This window comes from Carlito syrichta, unplaced genomic scaffold, assembly GCF_000164805.1.
Source record: "Carlito syrichta isolate Samal-C Ts95f unplaced genomic scaffold, Tarsius_syrichta-2.0.1 Scaffold308803, whole genome shotgun sequence".
Classification (NCBI taxonomy): domain Eukaryota; kingdom Metazoa; phylum Chordata; class Mammalia; order Primates; family Tarsiidae; genus Carlito; species Carlito syrichta.
This window is the reverse complement of record NW_007252899.1, coordinates 242017-257040: the sequence shown is the minus strand read 5'-3', so window position 1 is coordinate 257040 and position 15024 is coordinate 242017. Positions and strand designations below refer to the sequence as shown.

The 15024-nt window shown below is 48.1% G+C and overlaps 3 protein-coding genes across 4 annotated transcripts in view; 1 reads left to right on the top strand and 2 right to left on the bottom strand.

The window, feature by feature from the left end:
* Window positions 1-1112: 1112 nt before the first annotated feature.
* Window positions 1113-4433, bottom strand: LOC103268222. Its single transcript, XM_008065768.1, has 2 exons — window positions 4367-4433; window positions 1113-1417 (listed from the first exon to the last, which is right to left on the bottom strand). The coding sequence occupies exons 1-2, from the start codon at window positions 4431-4433 to the stop codon at window positions 1113-1115; spliced, it is 372 nt and encodes a 123-aa protein (XP_008063959.1).
* A 4835-nt stretch (window positions 4434-9268) lies between these two features.
* On the bottom strand, window positions 9269-11169 carry DDX28 (DEAD-box helicase 28). Its single transcript, XM_008065739.1, has one exon. It carries the CDS (start codon window positions 11167-11169, stop codon window positions 9544-9546), a length of 1626 nt encoding a protein of 541 aa, XP_008063930.1. The 3' UTR covers window positions 9269-9543.
* DUS2 (dihydrouridine synthase 2) overlaps window positions 10913-15024 on the top strand; it is a 52556-nt gene continuing 48444 nt past the window's right edge. The window contains exon 1 of one of the 2 annotated variants that reach the window (XM_008065740.1): window positions 10913-11316. The gene's annotated coding sequence lies outside the window, so the exon portion shown is untranslated. Of the gene's footprint in view, window positions 11317-13888; window positions 13909-15024 lie in introns of those variants that run through there. The other variant, XM_008065741.1, reaches the window with a different exon arrangement.

Sequence of the window (15024 nt, the reverse complement as noted above, 5' to 3'; positions counted from 1 at the left end):
GGAAGGCTGAGACAGAAGGATCACCTGAGCCCAGCAGGTTGAGGCTGCAGTGACTGTAAGCATGCCACTGCACTCCAACCTGGGCAACAGAGTAAGACTCCGACTCAAAAAAAAAAAAAGATTATGGTTCACTGCAAACTTGACCTCCTGGGTTCAAGTGATCCTTCTGCCTCAGCCTCCCAAGTAGCTGGGACTACAGGCACATGCCACCATGCCTGGCTAATTTTTGTATTTTTTTTTTTTTGTAGAGATGAGGTTTCATTATGTTGCTCAGGCTGGTCTTGAACTCCTGGGCTCAAGCAATTGTCCCATCTTGGCCTCCCAAAGATCTGGGATTACAGGCATGAGCCACCACACCTGGCCAAGGGTCCATTTTGAAGGGAGAAGGTCCTCCTTGTAGGATTGCAATTCAAGGGAACAGGGAGGTTTGGTGCTTAGCCTTAGATCAAAGCTGGGCTTAAAGTAAAACACTACTATGGGAAATAATTTTATTGAGCAGTAGGGATCCCAGTGAGGCCATAGAGGGCTGGGAATATAGGAGCAGGTGAGCCTCAGGGAGATGTTATTCAACTTTCCCATACTGTTCCTGCGGTAGGTGGCAGGTCTCTCTGGTCTCTTTATTCTGCCTCCTGAGACCCCAGACAGGAGCCTTCTTCTTGCTGTGGGTAGCCAGATTGCTTCCTCCAGGTATAGGAAGCCCGATCCCTCCTGGTTTGTGCTGCTGGCTGCTGGCAGTGACTCAAAACAAGATCCCATCTGGTAGACTGAGCCCCTGCTAGGCTATTCTGCATTCTTTCTCTGCCCCTGACTTCTCAGTTAGCAGAGTACAGATTTTTAATTCTTCTGCCTAAGAAGGGACTCTGACTAGAGGAACATCAGGTTTTCTTCCAAGCCAGCTCAGCCCTGGGATGTTCAAAGCAGCCTCTCATTTCAAACCTTAGTTTCTGAGACTCCTTGCCCATGGCCAGTTAGTATGGAAGGGGTCTCATGGCTGAGGAAGAGTTTAGGCGGAATGACTCAGGTTCTATCTCCAATGGTGGGCACTGAGATCAGTGTAGAAGAGGCATTAGCTGTCTTAGGCAGTTAAACATTTGTCCTTTATACAGAGTGGCTCAGGCAGCAAGCTTCTGTGGGGTCTGCCTCCTGCCACCATGCTGTAAGTTCCGAATTTTGGGGCTAGGGCAACCTAGAACTTCATCTGACCCTGCCAGATCCTGATGCCTCTTGGGAGCTCGTCTGGGGGCTGGATTCTCTGCTTCAGCCTTTGCTGGGGTGGCCACAGGAGCATCTCCATAGACCCGGTAGCTGCCAACCAGGCAGTATGTCTCCCCATGCCAACCTACCTGGGTTTCTCCATACCCTCGATACAGGACATGGTAGTGACCAGGTGTAGGGGGAGAAATGGGAGGCACTGCTGCTGGAAAGAAAACCAGAACCAATCAGTCACTTTTGCTGTGCTACCAGGCTCCCCCCCATGTCTCTTTTTGTTCCTGGCTGAAGCTCACTTATCTGTCTAGCATCCCAAACACTACCTTGCTTGGTGTGTTACCTCTGAGAGTCTCCTAAAGACAAGATGCTGGCTAAAAAAGCAATTTCGGGGAGCCTGTGGCCGCAGCAGGTGACCAAAATATCCTCCCTGTTCTCAAAACAGTAGAACTTCAAAATGGTTGTAATCAGGAAACTCTCAGTCTCTCCCTTAAGAAAACATTTCTTGGCTGAGTGCAGTGGCTCATGCCTATAATCCTAGCACTTTGGGAGGCTGAGGTGAGAGGATTGCCTGAGCCCACAGGTTCGAGAACAGCCTGGGCAACTTGGTGAGACCTTATCTCTACAATAAATTTAAAAAAAAAAACTTTAGCTAGACATGGTGACGCACACCTGTAGTTCCAGCTACTAGGAAGGCTGAAGGAGAAGAATCGCCTGAGCCCAGCAGGTTGAGGCTACGGTGGTCGTGAGCATGCTACTGCATTCCAGCCTGGGTGACAGAGTGAGATTCTGACTCAAAAGAAAAAAGAAAACGTTTCTTAAATCTTTAATGGGAATGCTTTTCATGTTTTAGAAAGAATGATCTAATATAAATAGGTGAAAACAACCACTACTGCCTTGGCAGCTCTTCCTGGGCCCCATTCATACTGCCTGTGTCAACCACTCTGAACTCTAGGCCTCTGATACTTTCATCTAAATTTTTTCTTTTCTTTTTTTTGAGTTGGAGTCTCACTCTGTTGCCCAGGCTGGAGTGCAATGGCATGCTCATGGCCACCCCAGTGTTGACCTGCTGGGCTCAGGCGATCCTTCTGCCTCAGCCTTCCAAGTAGCCAGGACTATAGGTGCACACTACCACATCCGACTAATTTTTTGATTTTATTGTAGAGACAAGGTCTCACCATGTTGCCCATGCTGGTCTTGAACCTGTGGGCTTAGGTAATCCTCTCACCCTGGCTTTCCAAAGTGCTGGGATCACAGGCTTGAGCCACCATGCTCAGCCTCATCTAAATTTTCTAATACTTTTTTCTTTTGTGAATCAGGGCATCACTCTGTCACTCAGGCTGGAGTAGAGTGGTATGATCACAGCTCATTGAAGCCTTGACCTCCTTGGCTCAGGTGATCCTTCTACCTCAGTCTCCCAAGTGACTGAGACTACAGGCGAGTGCCACCACCATGCCCGGCTAATTTTTTTTTTTTCTGTAGAGATAAAGTCTTGCCAAGTTGCCCAGGTTGGTCTTGAATACTTGGGCTCAAGCAATCCTCAGCTTCCCAATGTGCTGGGATTACAAGTGAAAACCACTGTGTTTGGCAATTTTATTTTTTTTGAGTCAGTCTCACTCTGTAACCCAGGCTGGAGTGTAGTGGCATGCTCATGGCCACTGCAGCCTTGACCTGCTGAACTCAGGCAGTTCTTTCACTTCAACCTTCCAAGTAGCTGGAACTAAAGACATGTTCTACCATGCCCAGCTAATTTTTTGATTTATTGTAGAGATGAGGTCTTGCCATGTTGTCCAGGCTGGTCTCAAACCCATGGGTTTAGGCAATCCTCTTGTCTCTGCTTTCCAAAGTGCTGGGATTACAGGCATGAACCATCACACCTAGTAACAATTTTCTTTCTTTTTTTTTTTTGAGTTGGAGTCTCTGTCACCTAGGCTAGAGTGCAGTGGCATGCTTACGGTCACCACAGCCTCGACCTGCTGGGCTTAGGCGATCCTTCTGCCTCAGTCTTTCAAGTAGCTGGAACTACAGACGCATGCCACCACAGCAGGCTAATGTTTTTTATTTTTTAATGTAGAGATGAGGTCTCGCCAAGTTGCCCAGGCTGGTCTCAAACCCACGGGCTCAGGCAATCCTCTCACCTCGGCCTCCCAAAGTGCTGGGATCATAGGCATGAGCCACTATGCCTGGTCTAGGTGACAATTTTCTTCTTTTTTTTTTTTTTTTTAGTGGGAGTCTCACTCTGTCATCCAGACTGGAGTGCAGTGGCTCCCGGCCACCGCAGCCTCTACCTGCTGGTCTCTGGCGATCCTTCCACCTCAGCCTTCCAAGTAGTTGGAACTACAAGCGCGCGCTACCACACCCGGCTAATTTTTTTTTATGGTAGGGATGAGGTCTCACCAAGTTGCTCAGGTGGGTCTCGAACCCACAGACTCAGGCAATCCACTCACCTCAGCCTCCCAAGGCATGAGATTACAGACTGAGCCACCGAGCCTGGCTGACAATTTTCTAATACTTTCTAAAGGCCAAAGTTGAGTCAGAGTGATCAAGGAGGTTCAGTGCTGGATTCTGGATACCAAGGGTAGGCTCCAGGAGCCTTCTCAACTCAATCCTGGGACACCCTTTTCTCAGGCCTCCAGTCTCAGTGATACCACATCACTCTCCCTGGCTCTTTGGTTTTTTCCATCTATATGACACCACCCTTTTCTCCAGATTCAGCAGTTCAGACTGGGATATGTCTGAAAGGGCCCTTGGATCATGACAGCACAGTAATGGTACCCGGGTCTGGTGAGTTTTATGAGCGACCTCAACAGCTCTTCCTCAAATTCCTCCATTTATCACTTGCCAACAAAAACACACTTGGTTTTTGCTAAGAGGCCAATTAGGAAATGGTCTAATTGGGAGCATCTTGTAGTTTAAAAGGGAAGGTTAAATTTATAAAGATTAGCACCTTTCTCAACACTTGCTCAGAGATGACATTTCACTTGCCCTCAGCAGTGAGCAGGAACACCACAGGTCTCTGAGGGGCCCTAGGCCACTGGTACTACTTATGGCTGGGAAAGTTTTGAGGTGTGGTAGGCAAACCTAAAAACAACATGTGGCGGGCCATGTGAGGTTGTGCATATACTAATGCCTCCTGTACAGATGTCCAATGTAGGCCTACCTGCTGTACTGCCCTCCCAGGGAACAGAGGACAGGTTAGAGTGAATATAGAAGATCCGGTCAGACATTCTCTCTCAGGCAGTCAAACAGATTGGGATCTTATAAACATTAGGGAGGTTTCCTCGAGGACACCGTGTTTGCCTAGCGCAGTTATCCTGCCATGGAAACTGATAAGGCTTGTGATGTCATCACTACACAGTGAGTCACATAAAGAACCTGTGACTTGTGGGGGCAGGCTTCAAGTCCTTGGAGTTTAGTGGAGGAGAGCAGGGCAGTGACCCTAAGCATTCAACAGAGATTGGATGGACTGGGGATCAGGGAAGGCTCCTTGTAAGTAGGTCTGAAGGATAAGTGAGATCTGGACATGTGGAAGGGACAGAGAAGACATTTGTTAGAATAAATGCAAGGACAGGCTCTTCTTGACTTTGTTCTGCCCCAAATGTGTATCTATTGAACCCTCCTGTTTTTACAACTGAGGACTCAAAAAACCCAAGAGGTTAGGAGGCCTACCCAAGGTCACACAGGCAGTAGAGAGGCATTCTGCTTAGCAGGGCTCCATTTGGGGTTCCAGATTTATAGCTGATAGAAATGTGAGGACAAATTTATCACATCCAAAGTTGTGGTAGGCTGAGCGTGGCGCTCAAGCCTGTAATCCCAGCACTTTGGGAGGCTGAGGTGAGAAGATTGCCTAAGCCCAGGGGTTCAAGATAAACCTGGGCACACTGGAGAGACCTCGTCTCTACAATAAATAAAAAAATTAGCTGGGCATGGTAGTGTGCGCCTGTAGTTCTGGTTACTTGGAAGGCTGAGGCGGAAGGGTCACCTGAGCCCAGCAGGTTGAGGTTGTGGTGGCTGTGAGTGTGCCACTGCACTCCAGTCTGAGCAGTAGAGTGAGACACCGACTCAAAAAAACCCAAAAAGAGGTGAGGAACCCTAGGAGGGATGTTAAAGGTGCTCCAAGACAAAATGAGGGTCCACATGACTTCACAAAGGTCTATGATAGGCCTATTAAACATGAAATTCAAAACAAATTCATGGCAAGATAATAATACAAAATGATAACCTTATCATTATACTCCTTTCTCCTCAAAAAAGGCAAATAATGAAATAAGTCCCATCACCGTGAAAAGGAGACATGTGGGCTCAGCAGTGGCCCAGGTGAAAAGCAGGGTCAACATTATGAAAAGGTGTTACCAAAAGATGACTTGGTCCTGTTCAGAGGAAGAAATAGACAACTCTGCCCTTAGCCTGATCAGGCCTAGAATAGCAACAGCCTTTGGTTCACTGTGTCTAAGCACTTCCTAGTAAAGAGATATAAACTTCAGGGGGGACTCCTGAAAAGTGTAAACATTTGTTTAGTGGGGACTACTGCAGAGGGGATGTGCCCAAATTACTATTTTGGAAGTTTGGCAACCCTGTTTGAGAATCATAGCATCTTCTCTCATAAGCTGCTTGAATTAGCATGGTGCATGTAAGAACAGACTGAAGTCAGGCCCAGTGAGAGCAGACTGCCTGTGGGGAGTGGTAGGAAGTAAAAGTGGTGAGAGGGGAGGGTTCCCAGGAAGATTTGTCCTGGCAGGACAAGCATGAGATCACTCAGATTCTCCAAGGGGCTGGAGAGTACTTGTTTGCGAACATCCCTCTGATCTGGTGGGGGTACTGATACCTTACCAGGATCTGGCTAGGACTCTGGGGAGGGAAGTACAGCATAAATGGTTTATCAATTTAGGAAAGCTTGAGAGCCACCTGGGGAGATTACAAAACTAGGATTCTTGGGCCAACCCTCAGAGAGGTTAATCTTATTTGGAGTAAGGTCCAGGAATTGACACTTTAAAAAAAATTTATTTTTTACTTTTTTGAGTTGGAGTCTCACTCTATTGCTTAGGCTGGAGGGCAGTGGCACACTCATGGCCACTGCAACCTTGACCTGCTGGGCTCTGGTGCTCCTTTAGCCTCAGCCTTCCAAGTAGCTGGAACTATAGGCACGAGCCACCATGCCTGGCTAATTTTTTGATTTATTGTAGAGGTGGTTTCGCTGAGTTGCCCAGGCTAGTCTTGAACCTGTGAACTCAGGTAATCCTTTTAGCTCAGTCTCCCAAAGTGCTGGGATAATAGGCATGTGCTACTGTGTCCAGTTGGCACTTTAAAATTTTTTTTGAGTTGGAGTCTCACTCTGTCGCCCAGACTGGAGTGCAGTGGTCACTCCCGGCCACCGCAGCCTCGACCTGCTGGGCTCCGGTGATCCTTCCACCTCAGCCTTCCAAGTAGCTGAACTATAGGCGTGCGCTACCACGCCCAGCTAATTTTTGATTTATTGTAGAGATTTGGTGTCGCCAAGCTGCCCTGGCGGGTCTCAAACCCGCGGGTACAGGCAATCCACTCACCTCAGCTTCCCAAAGGCGTGGGATTACAGGCTGAGCCACCGAGCCCGGCTTATTTTTATTTTTTTTGAGTTGGAGTCTCACTCTCTTGTCCAAGCTGGAGTGCAGTGGCAAGCTCACAGCCACCGCAGCCTCGACCTGCTGGGCTCAGGCGATCCTTCCATCTCAGTCTTCCAAGTTGTCAGAACTACAGGAGCATGCTTCCACACCCAGCTTATTTTTTGATTTATTGTAGAGACGAGGTCTTTCCAATTTGTCCAGACTGGTCTCGAACCACTGAGCTCAGGCAATCCTCTCGTCTTGGCCTCCCAAAATGCTGGGATAACAGGCTTGAGCCACCACGCCTGATCTATTTTTAATTTTAATTTTTTTTTTTTGAGTTGGAGTCTCACTCTGTCACCCAGGCTGGAATGCAGTGGCACACTCACGGCCACTGTAGCCTTTATCTACTGGACTCAGACAATCCTTCTGCTTCAGCCTTCCAAGTACCTAGAACTACAGGTGTGTGCCACCATGCCTGGCTAACTTTTTGATTTATTGTAGAAATGTGGTCTCACCAAGTTGCCAGGCTAGTCTTGAACCCCTGGCCTCAGGCAATCCTCTTGCCTCCACCTCTCAAAGTGGTGGGATTACAGGCATGAGCCACCACACTCAGCTGGAATCTGCACTTTAAACAAATTTCCCAGGTAGTTCTGCCACAGTGATCCATAGATAGAGTGAACAAATTTCCTAAATTGGGATAGTCAAAGTAGGCTATATTAGAAACAGCACCAGCAAACAGATATAAACAAGAATATCACAGGAAAACAGAGATGTAGTTATTCGACATAGCAATCACATTTAAGAAAAGCTAGGCTGGTAGTTAAGAACACAACCCAGGCCGGGTGTGGTGGCTCAAGCCTGTAATCCCAGCACTTTGGGAGGCCGAGAGAGGACTGCCAGAGCCCAGGGGTTTGAGATCAGCCCAGGCAACTTGGTGAGACCTCATCTCTACAATATATATAAAAAAATTAGCCAGGCATGGTAGAACACACCTGTAGTTCTGGCTACTTGGAAGGCTGAGGTGGATTGCCTGACTGAGCCCAGTAGGTCGATGCTGGGGTGGCCATGAGTGTGCCACTGCACTCCAGCCTGGGCGACAGAGTGAGACCCTGACTCAAAAAAAAAGGAAATCTGGCTGGGCGTGGAGGTTTATACCTGTAATCCCAGCACTTTGGGAGATGGAGGGAGGATCGCTTGAGATCAGGAATTTGTGACCAGCCTGGGTAACATAGCAAGATACCCATCTCAAAAAATAAAAAATAATAAATTAGTTGTGCATGATGGAGTTCACCCTTTCTTTGCCTAGCAACTCAGGAGGCTGGAGCAAGAGGATCACTTGAGTCTAGGAGTCTGAGGTTGCAGTGAGCTATAATTGTACCAATGCATTCCAGCCTGGGATACAGAGCAAGGCTCTGCCTCCAAAGCAAACAAACGAATCACAATTTTTGGTGCAAAAAGACCAGATTCTGTCCTACTTACTTGTGTGCTCTTGGGCACATTCTTTTTATCCCTTTGAGCCTATTTCTTCATATGAGAAAGACAGCTATAGTTTTTTTTTTTTTTTGAAGCAGCATTCATTGAGGACAGAAAAGCTCCCACAGTGAGAGGGGACCAGAGGGAGTTACCCTATAATTGTATGTTTAATACAATATTCTCTTTTGGAAAAGGTTGCCCTGAACTCATTTCTGTCTTGTGCAACCTTACTCTTTTCAGTGTGCAAGCACTTTAAAGTTGTTTTGTGGAATATTATATTTGACTGTCAACTGTTCTTTAGTTCAGAGGCAAAGCTTATATAATGCCACAGAGACTGTAACCCAGTTGACAATAAAGCAATCCTATGTGCTTATTTTGTCAATTTTGTAAAACAGTTTAATCATCCCCCCTTTCTTTGCCACTGAGAGTTGGGATAGAAGGTAGGGCTTAGAAATGTACAAGCAGAGCTGAGCTCAGTGGCTCAGCCTGTAATCCCAGCGCTTTGGGAGGCTGAGGTGAGTGGATTGCCTGAGTCCGGGGGTTCGAGACCCGCCTGGACAACTTGGCAAGACCTCATCTCTACAATAAATAAAAAATTAGCTGGGTGTGGTAGCGAGCGCCTATAGTTCCAGCTACTCGGAAGGCTGAGGTGGAAGGATCGCCGGAGCCCAGCAGGTCGAGGCTGCTCCCGGCCACTGCACTCCAGTCTGGGTGACAGAGTGAGACTCCAACCCCCCCCCCAAAAAAGAAATATACAAGCAATACTTCTGCATCAGTCTACCATTTACTTTCCTGCCAGTTAAATTCCCAGATATTTTACCAAGAAAATTTCTACTGCTTAAAGATAAACTCTACAGCCACATTCCCTTTCCTTTCCCCTGGGGGCTTAGTGAATACTTTTTGAGAGCAAGAAATAAAACCTCAATGTTTACAAACTAAAACATCAACTAAAAGACCTTTTCTCTAGGTGTAGCAGTTTGGGATATGAATCCTCAGAATCTACTGAATTCTATCCCACTGGTAATTATTATTAGGGGAGACACATAAAAATACCATTTATTGTTAGAAATCATGATATAAAGTCAAAATTCACTCTTTCACATGTCATGTGAGACTACATGGAGCCATGCTTGGTAGCCTCCCTTCCAGTGCTGGCCAGCAGCTCATCTGGCCCTAAGGGAGGTACCAGGGCAGCCCAGAGCCTCATACTGACAAGTATGCTCACCCACTCAAGATACTGGCAAAGTTCACTGTTCTGGTGTCACATTTAAGCCAGCCAAAATCAGATTTGCTGAGGCAAAGGCTCTCTCACTGAGGATGCCAGTCCTGGAAGGCTTCTTCTTCGGCGGGCTGCCAGTTCAATCTTCTGAACCAGTCTCACATCCCAGGGATGGGTCACAAAGCTGATGATGGTGCCTGGAACCTCACTCCCCACACGGCCCACCCTCCCAGCTCTGTGGATATAATCTTGCAGGGTGAGGGGAAAATCATAATTGACAACCAGCTCCACATGGGTGCTGTCTAGGCCCCGAGAAGCTATGTCTGTGCAGAGAAGTATGTCACGGGAGCCCTTCTGGAAGCACTGGAAGATACCTGCCCTCATTGAGGCTGGCATTTGCCCCTGTAGCCTTAGATGTTGGATTTTGTGGTCATCCAGAATATATCCTAGCCAGTTCACAGTACTGGAGCTATTAGAAAACACCAGGACAGTTCCTGAAGGCCCAGTTCTATCAGCTCTGCCATGATGCTTGAGAATCTGTAACAACTCAGTTACCTTATCTGCTCCCTTCAGCCTCATAAATGTCTGCCTGACATGAGGCATGATACAGTGGAGCTTGGAGCTGGTGATGGTGGTGAGAGACTCTGGGCTGGTGACTTTACTCAGCAACTGGCCTACACCTTCGGGAAATGTAGCTCCCACCAGCACTAACTGAGCTTTGGGATTGAAGGGGTCTTCCAAATCAGTTGGGCCTTCTGCTATATGGCTCTTCCCCAAGATGTAGTCCACTAGTTCCAGGAAGCTTTCATCCAGCAGTGTGTCTGCCTCGTCCAACACCAAGAAGGAGAGTTGCGCCAGGCTGATCAGTTGACTTTTTAGGGCCTTCCACAGAGCCCCAGGAGTGGCCACTAGCACATCTACAGAAGGTTGTTTGGACAGTTGCAGCCTGATCCTACTCATGCCATGGCCTCCCCCTAGTTCCCGCACCTGCAGACCCAAGCAGCTGCCCAAGCGCTGGGCCACAGCCTGCACCTGTTCGGCTAATTCTCGGGAAGGCACAAGGACCAGGCCCCGGGGAGCGGGGATAAGGAGGCGGGAGTCCGCGCTTGGTAGGCCAACGAGCCGTTGAAACAGCGGTAGTAGGTAGCTGTAAGTCTTGCCACTGCCGGTTTCCGCGGCGCAAAGGATGTGGCGGCCGCGAAGTAGTGGGGGGATGGTGCTCAACTGCACCGTGGTGGGACAAATGACTTCGGGCGCGGTCTCCTGTAGTGCGTGCAGTACACGGGGCTCCAGACCCAGGTCCGCGAAGCTGCTCTTGGTCGAGAGGTTCCGTAACGCTGGCGCCTCGCGTTGTACGCGCTCGATGGAGAAGTGGTCCTGTCGCGCGCGCCGATTCTTCCAGCCACGCGAGGCGAGCGGTGCGCACTCCCAGCGGCCCAGCGTGAGGCGCGCTGGCTGGTTCAACTCCGGACGCCTCGCGGACACCAGCAGCGGTCCAGGTCGCACCAGCACAGGCCCACGGGTTCCCCGCCGCTTGCTCTGTCGCTGTTCTTGCCGCCGCTTTAAAGCCAGCGGGATGCGCACCACCGGCAGGGGCTCATCAGGACTGCGGATCGCCAGGTCCCGCCGGGGCGCCAGGAGCAACCGAGCTGCGAGCGACAGCAGCCGCACATGCCGGCCCAGAGCCATAGTCTCTGTGGTGCAGAAGAGGCGCACGTCGGTGACGTCACAGACGCGCCACGGCCTCGCGTACGGTGGCTGACGCGGCCCACTTGAGACTTGCAGAGCGGAAGAAGCGTGAGGAAGGAGAGAGGATCTGTAGAGTTCAGCTGTGAGGTCTGTAGATCCCAAAAGAGGACGGTGACGTTCAGACCCGGGCCAACCTTGTGGGAGGGCGCGCGGTGGAGGCAGGACCCGGGGCCATTGGTACGAGGCGGCGGATGAGGCCTTGGCTCTGGGGACCAGAAAGGCGAAGGTCTTCTGGCGATTGGGTTCTCGGTCCCTGGGATTTTACTTATTCTTTCCTCATTGCCCTTGTGATGGCTTGTTCAGTGCCGGTCTCCCCTTGTAAACTCCGAGGGCGCGGCTGTGTTTTGCCACATGTGATCCCTGCGCAAGATCTGGTAACACTGTTTATTGAGGGTTTGAATGAATGGTCAGGCCTAGGGACAGGGGCAAGGGTCGGGAGTCATAGATCTGGGCTCAATCCCCCGACCCTCCGTCTAAAAGGTCAGAGTGCAAGCTGTAGGCCTTCTGTTTATTTTTTCTCTGAAGTGGAAGTTTAGGTCTTCAGGCTTTATTTCAAGCTGAGTCATCTCTTCATCCTTTTTTTTTTTAAGAGTTCACTCTCCAGTCCCTTGTCACCCCTACTAGCTTCTCTTCCTGAACCCTCTACTCTTGCAACCCTCTAACCTCCACTGGTTCCCAGTTAGATATGTAAATTACTTGAATAGTAGTAAGGAGGATCCTGCCTCACATAACTGATCAGGTATGTGACTTATCTCACAGAGCCCTCGTCAGGCAGAATATTTTACTTGAATTCAGATAGTCAGATTAAAAAAAAAGTAAAGGGAGAATTATACTATTCATACTTCTTGAACAGGTCTGGAATATGGATGTCAGATCTTTTCTGTAGTCCGCAGTGCCTGCAGTGGGCGATAAAGTAAATGTTTGTGGATTAACTACGCGGAAGGATTTTAGCATCTGGAGAAGGTAGGCTCTCATCAAGTACCATTAAAAATATTTAAACAGCCGGGCTCAGTGGCTCAGCCTGTAATCCCACGCCTTTGGGAGGCTGAGGTGAGTGGATTGCCTGAGCCCACGGGTTTGAGACCCGCCTGGGCAGCGAGACCTCAGCTCTACAATAAATCAAAAAATCAGCCGGGCGTGGTAGCGCATGCCTGTAATTCTGGCTACTTGGAAGGCTGAGGCGGAAGGATCGCCGGAACCCAGCAGGTCGAGGCTGAGGTGGCCGGAAGCGGCCACTGCACTCCAGTCTGGGCGACAGAGTGAGACTCAAAAAAAAAAAAAAAGAATTTTGTGATCAGAAGAGATGAGTAAGGTAAAAAATATATATATATAATACACACACACACACACACACATATATTTAAACAAAACTTTCAAAATTTCAAGTACATTGTACCATTGTTATACACAAGTAGACTCAGTTAAACCAGCAGAGGAGAGAGTTTTGAGTAGTGATGGGTGAAACGAATCATTAGACAGAATAGTGGTTCTAAAGTGAGGGTGGAGCCAGGCACCATGGCACATCCTCCTAATCCCAGCACTTTGGGAAGTGGAGGTGAGAGGATTGCCTGAACCCACACCAAGTCTGGGAAACTTGATGAGACCTCATCTCTACAGTGAATCAAAAAAATTAATGGATATGAAGGGATGTGGCTGTAGTTCCAGCTACTTGAAAGGCTAAGCAGAAGGATTGCCTGAGCCCAGCAGGTCGAGGCTGTGGTAGCCTGAGCATACACTGCACTCCAGCCTGGGCGACAGAGTGAGACTCCAACTCAAAAAAATAAATAAAGTGAAGGTGATTTAGCTTTTTCCCTCTCCCTCCCTCAGCACATTTGACAACAGCTGGAGGCATTTTTAGTTGTCATATCTGGGGAGGTATTACAGGCAGCCAATGGGTAGAGGCCAGGGATGCTGCTCAACATCGTACAGTGCATGGGTCAGCCCTCTATAATGAAGAATTGTTTGGCCAATGATGTTAATAGTGTATGGTTGGCCAGGCACGGTGACTCACGCCTATAATTCCAGAACTTTGGGAGGCTAAGGCGAGAGGATTGCCTAAGTCATGGGTTTGAGACCAGCCTAGGCAACTTAGTGAGACCTCATTTCTATAATAAATTAAAAAACTAGCCAGGCTTGGTGATGCGTGCCTGTAATTCCAGCTACTGGGAAGGCTGACGCAGAAGGATCACCTGAGACCAACAAGTTGAGACTGCAGTGGCTGTGGGCATGCCACTGCACTCCAGCCTGGGTGACAGAGTGAGACTCCAACTGCAGCCTCAAACTCCTGGGATCAAGCAATCCTCCCTTCTCAACCTTCCCAGTAGCTAGGGCTACAGGTGCACATCACCGTGCCCAGCTAATTTATTTAATTTAATTTAATTTAATTTAATTTTTGTACAGATGAGGTCTTGCTATGTTGCCCAAGCTGGTCTCGGACTCTTGGCCTCAAGTGCTGGAATTGTAGGCATGAGCCACTGTACCCACCCTTATTCTACTTTTATGATTCTTGCTTAGAACTCAGGGCTCTTTGTTCCTTATCTAAGTGTACTAGTTCCTTGCATGTCTGACCCGACAGTTGTCATCTATTTCCATGTGCCATTGTTTTTCAGATTTAAAAAAAGAATTGCTTTGCACCAAGCCAGAACAGATACATTAAAAGAATTATCAGGGAAAAAAAAGGTATGTATGTGCATTTGGGTTTTGTTGAAATATTCAGGGCAGGGTATCTGGTTATTTCTCATTAGGCATTAAACCCTTACAATATGACTACTTCAAAATCTCATACAGGTTAGAGCTTATCTGAACCTGTCTCCCATGGTCCCTATTTTTTTCTTGTTATTTGATCAGATACTGCCTAAGTTTCCTCCCTTTCCTCCTGCTCAGAGTAGACATCAAGTAACTTCTAGTTGTTGTTGAGACACATTTTATAAGTAGTGCTTTAGAGATTGGAAAGGTTTACTTATTGTGGAAAAAAAAAGTAAGCTCCTGGGAGTAGGAGCTTGATATGCTTGGATCTCATTTAATAGTGGTACGGTCATTCATTCATTTATTTATTCATTCAACAAATACTTCCTTAGCACCACACGTGTGCCAGGCGCTGTTCAAACAAACACTGAGCAGAACAGACAAAATTCCTGCCCTCGTGGCGTTTACATTCTGATTTACTTGGTTGGTGTAAGGCCTAGAAATTGGTATTTTTCTAAAAACCTTTCCAGATGTAGCCAGGCTTGAGAATCATAATTATAATTGAAGCACTTTGGGAATTACAAGGCATTGCAAAAATAAAAAATGCTATTAGTATTTCTTCACTATTCCTTCATTATCCTTCTTGTAGCGGGATTGTTGTACAATACTCGCCGTTCTGTCTCCATCTGTTGTTACTGTAGTATGCCTAGGCCCTTTGACCCTTCTTCTAACCCAACTCTGTATCGCCTTTCTGTCTTCTGCCCTTCCGTCTATCATTTCCTGAGTGATCTTACTAAAGCCCAGCTATGGGCCAGGTGTGATGGCTCATGCCTGTAATCCCAGCACTTTGGAAGGTCAAGGTGGGAGGATCCCTTGGGGCCAGGAATCCAAGACTAGCCTGGGCAACCAAACGAGACCCTGTTGCTACCAAAAAAAAAAAAATTAGCCAGGCATGGGGGTACACACCTGTAGTCGCAGCTACCCAGGAGGCTGAGGTAGGAGGGGCACTTGAGCCCAGGAGCTCAAGGCTGCAGTGAACTATGATTGTGCCACTGCACTCCAGCCTGGGTGACAAATTGAAACCCTGTCTTTTTTTTTTTTTTTTTTTTG